This window comes from Crinia signifera, chromosome 8 (assembly GCF_055691185.1).
Source record: "Crinia signifera chromosome 8, ASM5569118v1, whole genome shotgun sequence".
NCBI classification, from domain to species: Eukaryota; Metazoa; Chordata; class Amphibia; order Anura; family Myobatrachidae; genus Crinia; species Crinia signifera.
The window spans coordinates 106,813,786-106,828,481 of record NC_139224.1 but is presented as its reverse complement, the minus strand read 5'-3'; the positions used below and the strand labels follow the sequence as shown (position 1 = coordinate 106,828,481).

The following is a 14,696-nucleotide window of genomic DNA, read 5'->3' as shown; positions in this document are numbered from 1 at the left end:
GTTATAGTGGTCAGTGGGAGATAATCTTATAATGATTTAGTGGTTCAGACATTCTAAAAAAGTTCTGGAGCATGAAATTAGATTTGGAATATTGACATAATGATATGTTCTGTCTCCACCACTTTTAGCTTTGTTTTATTTGGCACAGTAAAAAGAGCAAGATTACTTGAAGCTTGCACAGAAAGATAAAAACACGCCTCTAACAGATGCATTTTCATTGGACTGTGCAATCGAGCAAAATGTCTGAAGGAGAGGTGCCCTTAAAGTCCTAAAAATATAGAGCTTGAACTATAGGACATCTATAGGTCTACTCTCAAAGTCAAAAATGCCTTTTTGTTCATGTTTATACAAATGTATGGATGAAGCTTCTTAACACCTTCGCTGCTGAGGGTTTTCTCACCAATGTGCTAACGCCAAGAGCAAAAAAATCTGCACTTGAAATGAAAATGCATTTCTAAGAATAAAATTACAGTCTTGATTTCAACTCTTTATGTGTAGGAGAAATGTGCATGCCCAACAAGGTCAACCGTTTTTGTAAAGTCTATATCCTAGTGTGAGAAAGGACTCCTGATGTCACAATTATATGTCACATGGCACAACAGGAGGAGAAGCAAGTTCCGAACTTGGGAGCCAAAACGTACACTTGTCGACTCGCTTCACTCACCAGCTGGTCACTTCGCTCGTCACCTGGTTACTAAAGGCAATAAATGTCAGTACGGACGGTGTAATGCTTAGCATTACTGACTCACAGCACTGAGGTAATGGGTTCGATTCCCACCATGGCCCTAACTGTGCAGAGTTTGTATATTCTCCCTGTGCTTTTGTGGGATTCCTCGTTATTCCGGTTTCCTCTTACAATCCAAAAATATACCAATAATTTAATTGGCTTCCAACAAATATACCCTATAATGAGAGTGTGTGTGTGTGTGTGCGTGTATATGTGGTAGGGAATATAAATTGTAAGCTCCACTGGGGCAGGGACTGATGTAAATGTTCAAATATTTTCTTTCCTTTAATGCGCTGCAAAATGTGTTCTGTGTGCTATATAAAGAAATGGTAATAATAAATAGACGGTGTTGTGGATAGTGATAGTGCAAGTCCATTGACATTGCTCCTCCCCCTGGAGTCATGTGACATGTGGTTTGTCATCATAGGTCCTTTCTCATACTAGGATTTAGCAACTTCCTTACCATTTTATAAACTAGATAACCTATCACGTTAAAGTAGCGACCATTCTTTTTATTTTACACAATATTTGGAAGATAAGGGCTTCACATCCCCCATTTTGTGAAAAAAAAGAAGTCTGTTGTGTACCGTTTCAGTTATTGATTACCAGACAGACATAGCTGCCTCAGGGGGAGAGCTGTGTCAGGGTCAGAGCTATCTCAGGGGGAGAGCTGCAATCAGGGAAAGCTGTGTCATGTATGGCATCAGGGGGAGAGCTGCATCAGGGGTGAGATCTGCATCAGGGGGGGAGAGCTGTGTTGGGTATGGCATTGGGGAGAGCTGCATCAGGGAAAAGCTGCGTCAGGAGCATGTCATTAAGGGTAGCATTTTTATATAATTTCCCTGTTCTAGCACACTTGACTCAAATATGCAGTACTTGCCCGTTACCTTCAATAAAAGAAAGCCTTCAGCTATTCCGGCAATATGCAAATGGCTGCACTCAGGTAATGTAAATAAATTATAGATTCAATGCAGTGTCTTTATCATCAATGTTTTGGCGCTAAAAAGTGCTTATACAAACAAAATGAAATAGAACATATAGACCAAATTGAACCGCATGTACGTGGCATTAATTCTCCATTCCAGGTTTTCAGAGTTCTGGGTCCAGGTATTATATTTTAGGTGGGTGTCCAGAATCCCAGTAGTGGTTTCCAGCCCTGTTAGCCCTAAGGAGTTCACCACAAACAGTAGTAGTTTACCATATACATATTCATGTGTTCCAGTGCCACAGCTCCAGTGTTTCCTGGTCACTTGTACTTACTTTAGGTGTAAAAATGATCTTTATTATAACTCAAGGGCCTGGAGATTGAACTACAGAAAATCCAAACCGTGACACAAAAGAATCCATTCTAAATGTTGATTTGAGTTAAAAAAAAAAAAAAAAAAAAAGATAATTTGAATACATAAAAAGATCATACTTCATAACAATAAGTTAAAAAATATATAATTCACTTATGTGGTTAATATGTACTTCTAGTTATAAACAAAATACCTTTACATCTCTTATATGAAAATATGGCCAGAATTCACTACTTAATCCTTTGAGTGCTAACATCTGTGAGAGATGCGTAAAATATCAACTAAAAATGCCAGCGTCGCTCAGATTTGTTATATAAAATCAAATAAAAAAAATGTATTAAAAAAAGATATATCCTATAAAAGATAAACATAACAGGTCTTTATGATGAATAAAAAAAGTTTTCACATTTTCACATCAATTTTGACAAAGTCACTTGGCACTTAAAGTGTTAATATCTATACCTTAGATTTGTGGTTGGCATAGTTTGGAAAACCAAACTGTGAGATCATCATACTTGAATATACAAGAGGCATCTTTCCATAGATCTCAGTCAGCTTGTTTAGACAATACGACCTCTGCAGTAGGTGCTCTGCCCGATGCCACATCCCTGTGTACCCACTTCCAGCATCCTTCTCTAAATTCCTCATATCTACAGGTTTTACCAGCACACCAGATGCTCTTCCTGTATAATTTGCCACTAAGAAGTTCATTGTGATATCATCACAATTCTGTGTCTTGTCTATCATGTTATGAATTGAAGCAGGTAGTTCCTGAAAGAGCCGCAGGTATTGTTGGTGAAAAAATGCAGCCCCAATGAGTATCATTGAGTACTGGTCGCCATTCCCAGTGTCAGGAGCCTGTAATTCAAAGCTGCCATAACTGAATATTCCCGAGGGTGACACCACATGTTTCCTGGGTACAAAACCCACAATTTGACTTGGAAATTGCTGTGAACAAATAACGGGAGGGGGGGGGGGGGGGGGGGGAGAGAGAGTGAGAAATTATTTGCACTTGTTTCTTACAGAAATGTTCAATAATTTAATCAGACAAACAGGACTTGAAATAGTGTCTGACATGCGTACAAACTATTCTCATTTGTTATATAGCTTTTTATTAATAAAATGGAGTTACACCAACATAACCTCCACTAGTGAAAAGCCTGTCCAATCTCCGACCAAATCCAGGAAGCTTAATCATATAATTTTAGCTTCACTTTCTGCTAAGGAATAATTTGGTCCGTTGAGTGGCCTATAGTGGTCACTGGTGGTACTTCACCACAAAAAGGCAAGGAGAATTTAGCCTTTTGTATATAACTAGTAAGCCTGCTCGAAGCAAAAGCTTTGAAAGCTAGTCTGCTACCTTCTGTGTTTGTGCATGTGTGAGAAAGAGATGTAGTTTCTCTCTCTGCCAACAGATTGCAGAGTTTCCGAGACTCATAGACACTAGAATATATATATATATATATATATATATATATATATATATATATATATATATATATATATATATATATATATATATCACTTGGCTCTCTGCCTGGTCAATGAGGCTACAAACACCCAGATGCTGAAACTGGTGGTGTAGCAAATATGTACAACCATTGAGTGTATGGCATTGCTATGCGCAATTAGATGAGAATACACTAACAAGTTAAAATCTCCTTTGTTTTTGTTAATTGATTGCCTCCATAAATTAATTAAGATTAATATGATGTGTTAACAAGTTAAAAACCATCCAGATCACATCTAACTAATGCCCCGTACACACGGAACGATTTGAAGGACAATGTGGGCATTCCCAATCGATGGGAACGACCAATCGTTCTGTGCATCGTTATCAATATGTAGTGTTCATTCTAGAACCCCCCAACTTTGAAAACCCATGAAGTTCCTCTTCCCTGCCTGGGGTGTCGCTGTTTGCTGTAGTTCTTCTAGCACAGTGTGGTCTGTATATCAGCACTGATATGCAAACCAGACCTGTGCTAAAAACACCACAGCAGACAGCGACACCCCAGGCAGGGAAGAGGAACTGCATGGGTTTTCAAAGTTGGCGGGTGCTAGAATGAACACTAGTTGTGTGTACCCGTCGATCGTTAACAATGGCCTATGATCTTTCCTGCATGCGGGAAGATCATAGACCAATCTTTTTTGAAGTGTATCAAATCGTTCCAAGTGTGCACATCATGAATTATTTCAGACACTCGTGAACAATGTTGGAATGCTTCCAGCATCATTCCGTGTCTATGCACCTTTACACAGTACTATACAAACTATAATCCCACATACAAGCCGAAAGGGGTCATTTTTCAACAGCACTTTCCAGTATGCCCCACAATAATCCAATCCATTTCATTTATAATATTAATCAAGAATTGTGCTCATTTTCTTTTGCCACAGACTACAGTATTGTACACTGACCAATATCAACGGCAACCTGCTCAGTATCACTGGCAACATGCTCATTATCAATAACAACGTGCTCAGTATCAATGACAATATACTCAAGCAGTCACTATGCATTATGGTTTGAATAAAATTTGTACATCCTCCTATTTGCTTTCTCCTAAAGAACACGGAGATGTTACTAGACTCCAGGGAAGTTACATGTGTAAATGCTGGCACACTTGCAGAATATTTCCTATGCAGAATTAATGATCCATGCTGAAGAATTACGGCTTCAGCAGAATTACCTGCCAGATGGAGAAGGCAAAGGAGATGTCATATGCGCTAACGAGGGTGTCATCATCCATCATTAGAACAGCTGTAATGAACCAGATATGTCATGCCTTTAATTCAGTTGGGCTGGTTATTAGTAAGACAAGAAAAATTTAGAAATTCTAAATATAAACACCGTAATGTTGATGATCAACATGTAAAGCAATCAAAATGTCAACAGGGACATAGGGCCAAACGTATAAAGCATCAAAAAGTGATCAAGTGGTGAGTGATAAACAACCAGCCAATCAGCTACTACCTGTCATTTTCCAAACCCAGCCTGTAACATGGCAGGATGGAGCTGATTGGTTGGCTGTTTATCACTCTCCATTTTATCACTTTTCAAAAATGGTTACATTTGGCCCTATGTGTAGACATGGACATAATATAGATAATTAATATATTTAAAAGTTTGAATATCAACAGGGTCAAAATGTCGAGTAATAACATGTACACACAGTCAAAATATCGACCTCTAGGATATAGATAAAGCGTACGGTCAGCACAAATAAGTTGTCAGGGTCACAAATGTTGACAGTCATAATAAAATAACACAGCCACTGCTAATGGCCAGCCAGTGGGTACAATACTGCTGGAAACTGGTGGCTCAGACAACTGTGAGAGCCACCAGGGATGCCATAGCAGTGGGCCGGTGTAAGGCTTCTCAGCACCCTACGAAAAACCTCAAATTACTGCTCCGCCCTCCCAACCCCTCACTGTCACCAATACCCACTTCCCAGCCCCTCAAGTGAAAATGTAGAGGTCGCTTTTTAGAAGTGCCACAGCCACCACCTTCATTAAGTATAACAAATACAGTAAGTATTCCACAAAGATATCCTTAGTTTTGTGATGGGCAGACTCAGTTGTGCATCCTAAATATGAAAATAGATCCCTTCCAGAGGAACAGCACAATTGCGTGCAGAAAATATATATGGTTGATATAATTATACTATGATATCATTCTAAAGAAATGCTGAATTTGAAAGAAGTGTTTATTGCCCAATAAATATCTGATCTCCCCCTCCCTCCCTTCAGCATCTTTAAAGCTGTCTTAAATTCAGTGTAAGTATTGAAGAAAAAAAAAATGTACGACCATTACCACAGTATTGAAATGACAGTTCAATCTGTACTGTATAGTGCAGGGATTGTATATCTACAATGTGCAGTATATGTGACATGTATTGGAGAGGTCTCTCCTGCCATATATTTGACTGTGTTTCATACTGACATTAGTAATGGTTTGTGACAAGGGTGCCACTAATGCTGGTGACACCCGATCTGCTGGACTTAATACCTTCGGTGTGCGTCATTAAGATACGCGGTGTGGCTATGCGGATGATGGGTACAACTTTGCAGACAAGGGTGCGTTTCATCACTCTGGGGGTCCAGCAGATGCGGGCGGCCCACAGAGACTGTCAGATCTGTAGTGCCGGCTCTTACACAATGACAGGAACTGGGTGCTGCGCGTAATGTCACAGTGCGGCACCCAGCTCCGCGGGTTACACCCGGGTGTGTACCGATTCCGAACCCCCATTGTGATGCCACTGGTCTGTGGTTTTCTCCAATAAAAATGACACAGCTTCCCGAGGAGTAGGATTGGGGAATACACAGTATTAAACATAATACTCACCCTGGGTTTCTATCTCTGGAAAGTTCTGCAGCCGGTTCCTCATTAGATTACCACTCTGTTTCTTGAAATAGACAGGCACAGGATGGGGCCCCAGGCTCTCCCATAACTCCTGCGGAGTGTCCTGTCCCACATTATTCCACACTACAATCACGCTGTGAAGCTGTGTCATGGCCTGGTAATGGTTCAACATTTTGAGCAACAAGTCAGTCCTGTTATAGGTTTGCATTATGAGAGTGAAGGAGCTTAGGGCAGGGGAAATGGGGAGAGACATTCCACGTCGGACACCCAATATAGGACTGTCATGTGCAGTAGGGAGCAGAGCAGCCATGGCACCCAGGAGGAAGAGGAGAAGAAGAAGGAAAGCACAGGACGCACGGAGCATCTTCATCCGGAACAACTTTCCAAAAAATCTGCTTACAATAAGACACTAGGGTTAGATTAAGAAAACAGCAGCTCTAGTCAGGTGCACATTGCTTTATTTTGTGGGTGAAGAAAATCTATAAATTCCATAATGCATGAAATGTCTTACTGTAGTTTTAGGGATATGGTTGTTCTCATAGGGTGAGTCAATCCTCAGCAGAGTGCACTGGACATTGCACAATGGGGCTGATTCAGGATCACTTGTAGCAATCCTAATTTGGCCCCAGCCCCGATGGACAGAGTTTGCCCATGCACATTTGTGTGGATTTGCAAACGCCAGCACCGAACGGCATCTGCAAGTTACACATTCGCCATGCCAATCGTTGCTGGGGAGGGAGGGTGCAGGGGTCGGAAACTGTCTGGATCAGGGGAGCGCCCAACGTGTTATGTCCATCCTCATGAAAATGCTGTATGTTCCCCTGGGAATGAAGCCAGGGGTCGCCCCCTCGTCGGTGGACACCGAGTGATCTTTTTTTTTTCCGAAGGGGAGAGAAATCATTCTATGGTCAGTGATTTCTCTCCCCTTTGGCTGCATGTGAGGGGATGTGTTCGCATCCATCCCCTTGCATGGTACCGAGGGGATTTGGCAGGGGGGGGGGGCATTCGGCCAGGTGACGTTTCAGGGCTCACTAAGCAGCGTACAACCACTGCATAGCGAGCCTTGTTGAATCAGGCCCTATGTCACTTTGCTGTTTGTTACAGCAGGAAACTTGGCTCATTTTACTGCAAACATCCATGTGATGTCAGGAAAAATAAGTGAAGGTACAATTCCTTAAAGTCCTTTCATGATCATTCCGAAGGTGATCCACGCGTGTTGGGATCATTTGGTCTACAGCATGTTGGTTGACAAGCATTAGGTCGACATGGTTCTAGGTCGACATTAAATCAACAGGTCATTAGGTTTGACACAAGCATTAGGTTGACTGTGTCTAGGTCAACAGTCAAAAGGTCGACATGGGTTTTTTTCCACAGTTTTTTTACCCGAATGTCGACATGGACACAGTTTAAAGTGCACCGCATCCCCTCGCCATGCTTCTGGCACACTATTTTGTTCTCCCACCACGCCCTAGTGGATGGTATGGCATGAAATACCGCCTGTCTGCACATGTCGGCTCAAAATACAGTGAGAAACCCCATGTTGACCTAATGACCTGTCGACCTAGACCCATGTCGACCATCATGCTGTAGAGCAAATGACCGTATCCCATCCACGGCACATCGCTGAGAGTTAAATCACCCCTTAGTGCTATTCTTCCTTGGCCCTAATTGATATAAAGATGGTAACATAAGGCAGTCGTATATAAATCATTTATAAAATTAGAGTATCCTTAAAAGGTGTAGCAATAGGCCCGGTATGCATATTACTGCACCTTTTAAGGATACTCTCGTTTTATAAATTATTTACACTGAAGGCGCAGTTGTCTACCATTGCTGTATACTTGAACTGGCACCTTGAGATTTCTGCTGCCACGTGTATTATCTAGGAGAGTTTTTTTTACATTATATCACTTTATGAAGCACCATATTACGACACATTAATCAGTACATAGATACCATACCTCATATCCGTGAGACCGTTCCTCTTCCAGCAGAAGATCACAATGAGATATCACTAGAATAGAAGATGTATAGCTCTTAGAATCTAGGTTTAGCACTGCCTTCATTCTGCAGCATGGCTTTCACTTATGTCCTGTGGATGTTGCATATTTTGTGTGTAAATGCTAGACGATAAGCACAAAAATGTCATTATCACTGGTTGTGATCATGCTTATTGTTTCGAATATCGTCTAGTGTGTACGCAACTTGAACTTTTGATGTTTATTTATGAATACCCAAGTATTTTGTTTGTTTTAATTTCAACAATTTGCAGCAACGGTTTCTACTTGTAGTTTGTTACAGAATGTTGTCCTAAAACTTGTTCCAACAAAAGTTATTAACAAAACTAAAACAGAAATAGCAAATAAGATTGCCAGCAGTGGCTCCCTAGCTGTACATTTTAGATGCAATATAAAAGTTTAATATGAACATTAAATATAATGTGAAAATGTAAACCAATATTTTTATTGAACCTTGCAGATAACAGAGGTTTTTTTGCGATGTTATTTTGAACAAATAAAATCCATCTTCCTGATTATATTGTGAAATTATACATTCACTTATAGCTCACAGGTGTCCATATTGCTACAGGTATTTCTTTCTATGCAGATGTTTAGGCAATTACTAAGATTTGGTGTAAATTTAGTTGGGAGACCTTTTAAAGCCGCTGCATCTTTGATGATTTTAGAACCTGGAACTAATTGTGTCGCTTAGTAAATGTCGCCTAGGGCTACAGGGGGAGTTTTAGTAGAAAGAAGTGTGGCAAGTTCATATTCTTTCCCATAACGGTATCCAACTTAGTTTTCAAAAGTAAACAGATTTATGGTGTGAATACAAGAAGTATATAAAATAACAAAATATGATATGAGCTTTCAATCAAATGTTTAATGAAACTATTAAACTCTGCAGAGGCGATTATTCACATGTAATTAACACAACTAATTCACTCTAACTTCTACAGTAAATAATATTTAAAAAAAATACAAAACAAGCAGTCTCCAATATGAGATTAATCTCTTGAGTTTGAGGGGGTTATTCAGACCTGATCGCAAAGCTCATTTTTAAACAAATGAACAAAATCATGCTGTGCTGCAGGTGGCGCAGATGTAACATATGCAAAGAGAGTTAGATTTAGTTGGATTATATTGTCTCTTTGCAGGGTAAATACTGCTCTGCCTAATTATTACACTGCAATTAGATTTCAGATGTGCAGAGAGAGTTAGATTTGGGTGGGGTGTTCAAACCCCACCCAAATCTAACTCTCTCTGCACATCTGCCCCACCTGCAGCGCAGCATGGGTTTTTGCAAAGTTTTTAGCACATTGACATCAAGTCTGAACAACCCACTGAGTCCAATTTTTGTGCAGACATTAACAGACCATTAGCAAGAACGTTAACAGAGGACCATGGTAAAATTATTTTAGAAATACCTGTACATGCATTTCTGCATTTTGATTATAAAAAAAAAAAAAAAGGAGTGCCCTATTACCAGGTAGCCCTGGAGGGTGCGTTGTCAGGTAAATACACCTCTAATGTCATTCCTGACTGACCATCCTATATAAACAATTTGCAGGGTAGCAGTGGATTCTTAGTGAAAATCAAAACCACAGTGCCCCCTTGTGTTTTATTTTAGACATCATCGTTACAGTTCTACCTTGAACTGCCTGAAACTTGTTAACGTTACAGTTATGGAGCATGCTGTTGTTGACGAGATGCATGTACAGATGATAGAGGGAGTCGCATAGTTAACGGCATAGTGCGTACACACTAAACAATATGCACAAAAATATCATTAGCGATATCATTAGCATGCATATTGTTTAGTAAAAAAAAAAACAGAATATGAGTAGCGCTAATATTCAATGATGCACTTAGGATCAATTAATCAAGAAATGTTGATTAATTTATACATCTAATAAAATAATTTAAAAGACTATAGTATATAAAACAATATGAAGTGTAATGGCGCAATGAGGAACGGATAATGAGTGCTCCAATAAACATATAAATGTCCTGCTTGTTCCTATGAACGCTCAGTCCTCTCTAGGGACTTAGGTTTGGTATGCAACCCCACATGGGTATCCACTGAAAAGAAACGTATACGTCATCAGTGTAGATAGCCCGATAGAAAAGCCGCCACCGCTGGAGGAATATGTTGTATAGTAAAACTGCCTAATGTGTACCCAAGCTTACACGCTGTGGAATACACTCCCCAACTGATAGCGTCATCGATTTCCCTTAAACTTCTGGGTGAACAGTATAGTGCATACACACTGAATATCGTTAACAATGTCAATCAGTAAAGTTATCGAGTCCCCAATCTATACATGCAGTCATTATCGATACAGTCAAATTTAGCTGGCGAAGGGGGGTGATAATTGCCCGTGGGAGCACTAGTTCATTGTTTGCAGCGTACACACTGGGTGATAGTTTAAACAATAACATGCAGAAGTAAATCTGCAGGGGGGTGGGGGGGGGGGGGGGGCAGTTGTTTGTTTCTGAAGTCTGTTTATTATTTATATTTTTTCCCCAGTACATTATTTATCACAGCTATTTTCTTGTCGTATCAGCGCTTCTGAAAAGAAACTTTTTCTCCATTGATCAGTGAAGTCTCGCAGATAAAATACTACACATTCAGATGCATACATGAAAAAGAGGTGGAAATTAATGTCTACAGCAGGGGTTCCCAAACTATTTAGCTCTGGGACCACATCAGACAATAAAAATGATTACAGGACCCCAGCAAGTTACCGCAGAATGGCTGCCACACAGGTATGGTCTAAAGTCCGCACATGCACGGCAGCATTGTGGAGGCAGCAGAGGCTGGACAGAAGAGACAGGGGTGGTGGAGGAGCTACCTGATGACTCCTCAGATCTCATAGTCAGTGATGCCAGGAATCTGACAATTCAACTGATTTATCAGACGCCTTTGATCAATGGCTGAGAGATCAGAGAATTCATCTGCCTGACAGAAAGCAACATGGAATTTGTGACACCATGCTAAGATGGTCCAGATCCACTTTTGGGGTCTGCTTAGCAGAGCAGCAGGGAATAAATGCTGTGAGCATGCGCTCAGCATCTATTCACGGCAGACAGAGGGACTAGGGCTGGCATGTCCAAACTGTGGCCCTCCAGTTGTTGTGAAACTACAAGTCCCATCAAGCCTTGACACAGTTTTGTAATTAGGGAATGTTAAAACTATGGCAAGGCATGCTGGGATGTGTAGTTTCAAAACAGCTGGAGGGCCACAGTTTTGACATGCCTGGACTAGGGGTATGCTAGCAGCTTACAGAGCCCCAATAGTGACAAAAACTGGAGGGTTGTTTTGTGGGAGCAGCACTCCTGCTCAGTCCCACCCCCTTTAAGTGAGGTCAAATCATACTTGCCTGCCCTCCCAGAAATTGGGTTCCCCTCCCAGGCCCCCGGGAAAGTGGGCAAGTCTCTCGCATGCCTGCCAAAGCTCCGCACCCACCCCTGAGAAATGCCAGAATTTGCGGGACTGCAGGAGGGGGATGAGCTAACATGACGCGAATTGCACCATTTCGCTTCATTTTAGCCCCGGCCCCTCTTAGCGGACCCGAAGTTTGTGTGGATTGGGGGCGGGGCTTTAAGAGTCAGCCTTGTCCCCACCCCCCCCAACGTGCAGATTTGGTTTGCCCTCTCCAGGCTTCTCCTGGACAGGCAACCTTAAAGGTAGGCAAATGTAATGATTAGCATTACTGCCTCACAGCGCTGAGGTCATGGGTTCGATGTTAATAAATAATAATAATAAGTATGGTTCAAATCCTATTTCCAGCAGCACTGACCAGAAGTCCTGACCTTGGAGGCCAAAATGTTGGGAGGTATGTATATACGGTACATGTTGGTTTTTGACTCCACAGAATATCTACGTTCAGTCAGAAAATATAGGTGTATGTCTCATGGGTAGATTTATTAACCTCGGTGAAGCAGGGCCGTCTTAACATTAGGAAGGGCCCCTGGGCAACCTAGTTCACTGGACCCCCCCCCCCAAATTAGTTTGCCCAGGAGCCCACAGTCACCTCCCCAACCCTCGCCTTTCTGGCTCCGTGCGGCAGCCAGTCAGCTTCCGGCGGCCGGGGATCCGATCATCTTCGATGGGGGATCCGGGCAGCGGGATCAGGGCAGCGGCGGTAGCTAGGAGCCTGCCCTGAAGTGGCAAAGCGCTATTAACTGGCGGGGCGGGAAGCGCTGTTGCATTTGAAAAGACTGGCCAGACGCTGATTGGCTGAATTCAGCCAATCAGCGTTCGGCCAGTCTTTTCAAATGCAGCAGCGCTTCCCGCCCCACCGGCAAATAGCGCTAATGGGAAAGATGGTGGCCGGGTGGCGGGGATCCGACCATCCTCGCTGGGGAAGGGGATCAGGGCGGCGGTAGCTAGGAGCCCGAAGCGGCGAAGCACTATTTGTCGGTGGGGGCGGGAAGCGTTGTTGAATTTGAAAAGACTGGCCGGATGCTGATTGGCTGAATTCAGCCAATCAGCATTCAGCCAGTCATTTTAAATGCAGCAGCGCTTCTCGCCCCCCCTGCCGGCAAATAGCGCTTCGCCGCTTCGGGCTCCTAGCTACCGCCGCCGATGCCCTGATCCCCCTGCCGGATCACCCAGTGAGGGTGATCAGAACCCCGGCACACGGACCCCCGAAATTAAATTCACTGCTAGCTAGGAGGTGAAGCGCTATTTGCCGGCGGGGTGGGAAGCGCTGTTGCCTTTTCAAAGACTGGCCGGATGCTGATTTTCTGAATTCAGCCAATCAGCGTCCGGCCAGTCTATTCAAATGCAACAGCGCTTCCCGCCCGCCGGCAAATAGAGCTTCGCCGAATCAGGCTTCTAGCTACCGCCACCGCCCTGATCCCCCTGCCCGGATCCCCCAGCGAGGGTGAGCGGATTCCCGGACCGCGGCCACCATCTTTCCCATTGGGCTGGGCCGGGGGCCCCTAGGTCCTAGGGCCCCCGGGCAACTGCCCATCGTGCCCAATGGGAAAGACGGCACTGCGGTGAAGTGATAATGTGGCTGTTACTTTATCACCAGCCAATCAGCTCCTAACTGTGCAGTTACAAGCTTGGTTTGAAAAATGATAGTTTAGAGCTGATTGGCCGGTGCTGAAAACCAGACACTTTATCACTTCACCAAGCTTAATAAATCTACCCCTGAATCTGTAATACATGTGTAAAGCAGGATATGCATACAAAATGCTTGTCAAACCAACTTCAGGGCCGAAACTAGGGTTTCTGGTGCCCGGGGCAAGACATTTATTTAGTGCCCCCCCCCCCCCAATAAATATATATATATATATATATATATATATATATATATATATATATATATATATATATATGCTTACAGACAGCAGAAGGGTGATATTAAACCAAGAAACAAGTCAATATATCATATATTACTATAAATAGGGATAGTGCGCGCCGAAGGCGCGCGTTAAAAATTTAGGGCATTTTTTTTGGGGGGGGGGGGGGGGGAGGAGAAGTGGTGTGGTCACATAGTAGTATCAATTCACATTATAGCACACACCGTAATGCCCAGTACACACCGTTATGCCCAGTACACATACCAGCACACACACTGTAATGCCCTGAGCACATTACACCACAAACCGTAATGCCCAGTACACATTATAGCACACACCGTTATGCCCCCCAGTACACATTATAAGCAATGGTTAATTGCTGCTGCCACTGGATAGAACACTGTCCCTGAATGATACACAATATGCCACACTGCAATGTCCAATATGTCACAAACATACCTCCCAACACGAGGCAGCGGAGAGGGTTCACCTACTACCGTGGTACTCCTGCGAGGCTACATCTCCCATTTTTTCCGCTATGAGGGCATTGTCAGCTCTCTAAGAGCTGTAGCCACATGGGGTGCGGCCATGGAAAATGGAGGTGTGATACACATATGCCCCCAATAGTGCAGTGCCAGATACACATGACCCCAAAAGTGCAGTCCATGATGCCCATTATACCTATGCCGCACACTGTGATGCCCATTATAAATATGATCCGCACCGTGATGCTCCATTATACATATGCTCCACACCTGGATGCTCATTATACATATGCCACACATGATGTCCATTATACATATGCCCCACAACGTGATGCCCATTATACATATGACGCACACTGTGATGCCCATTATACATATGACACACACCGTGATGCTCCATTAAACTTATGCCACACACATGATGCCCATTATACATATGCCCCACAGCGTAATGCTCCATTAAACATATGTCACACACATGATGCCCATTATACATATGCTCCACAG

At 42.8% G+C, this 14,696-nt stretch overlaps 1 protein-coding gene across 4 annotated transcripts in view; it reads right to left on the bottom strand.

Moving 5' to 3' along the window:
• Positions 1 to 1,698: 1,698 nt before the first annotated feature.
• Positions 1,699 to 14,696, bottom strand: part of EXTL2 (exostosin like glycosyltransferase 2) — a 41,809-nt gene continuing 28,811 nt past the window's right edge. For 3 of the 4 annotated variants that reach the window (XM_083156933.1, XM_083156932.1, XM_083156934.1), the window contains 4 exons: positions 8,350 to 8,402; positions 6,371 to 6,780; positions 4,716 to 4,786; positions 1,699 to 2,973 (listed from right to left, as the gene is read on the bottom strand). In XM_083156933.1, the coding sequence (XP_083013059.1) occupies positions 2,482 to 2,973; positions 4,716 to 4,786; positions 6,371 to 6,780; positions 8,350 to 8,354 (978 nt within the window). In that variant the 5' untranslated portion in view covers positions 8,355 to 8,402 and the 3' untranslated portion in view covers positions 1,699 to 2,481. The remainder of the gene's footprint in view (positions 2,974 to 4,715; positions 4,787 to 6,370; positions 6,781 to 8,349; positions 8,403 to 14,696) is intronic. The other variant, XR_014454433.1, reaches the window with a different exon arrangement.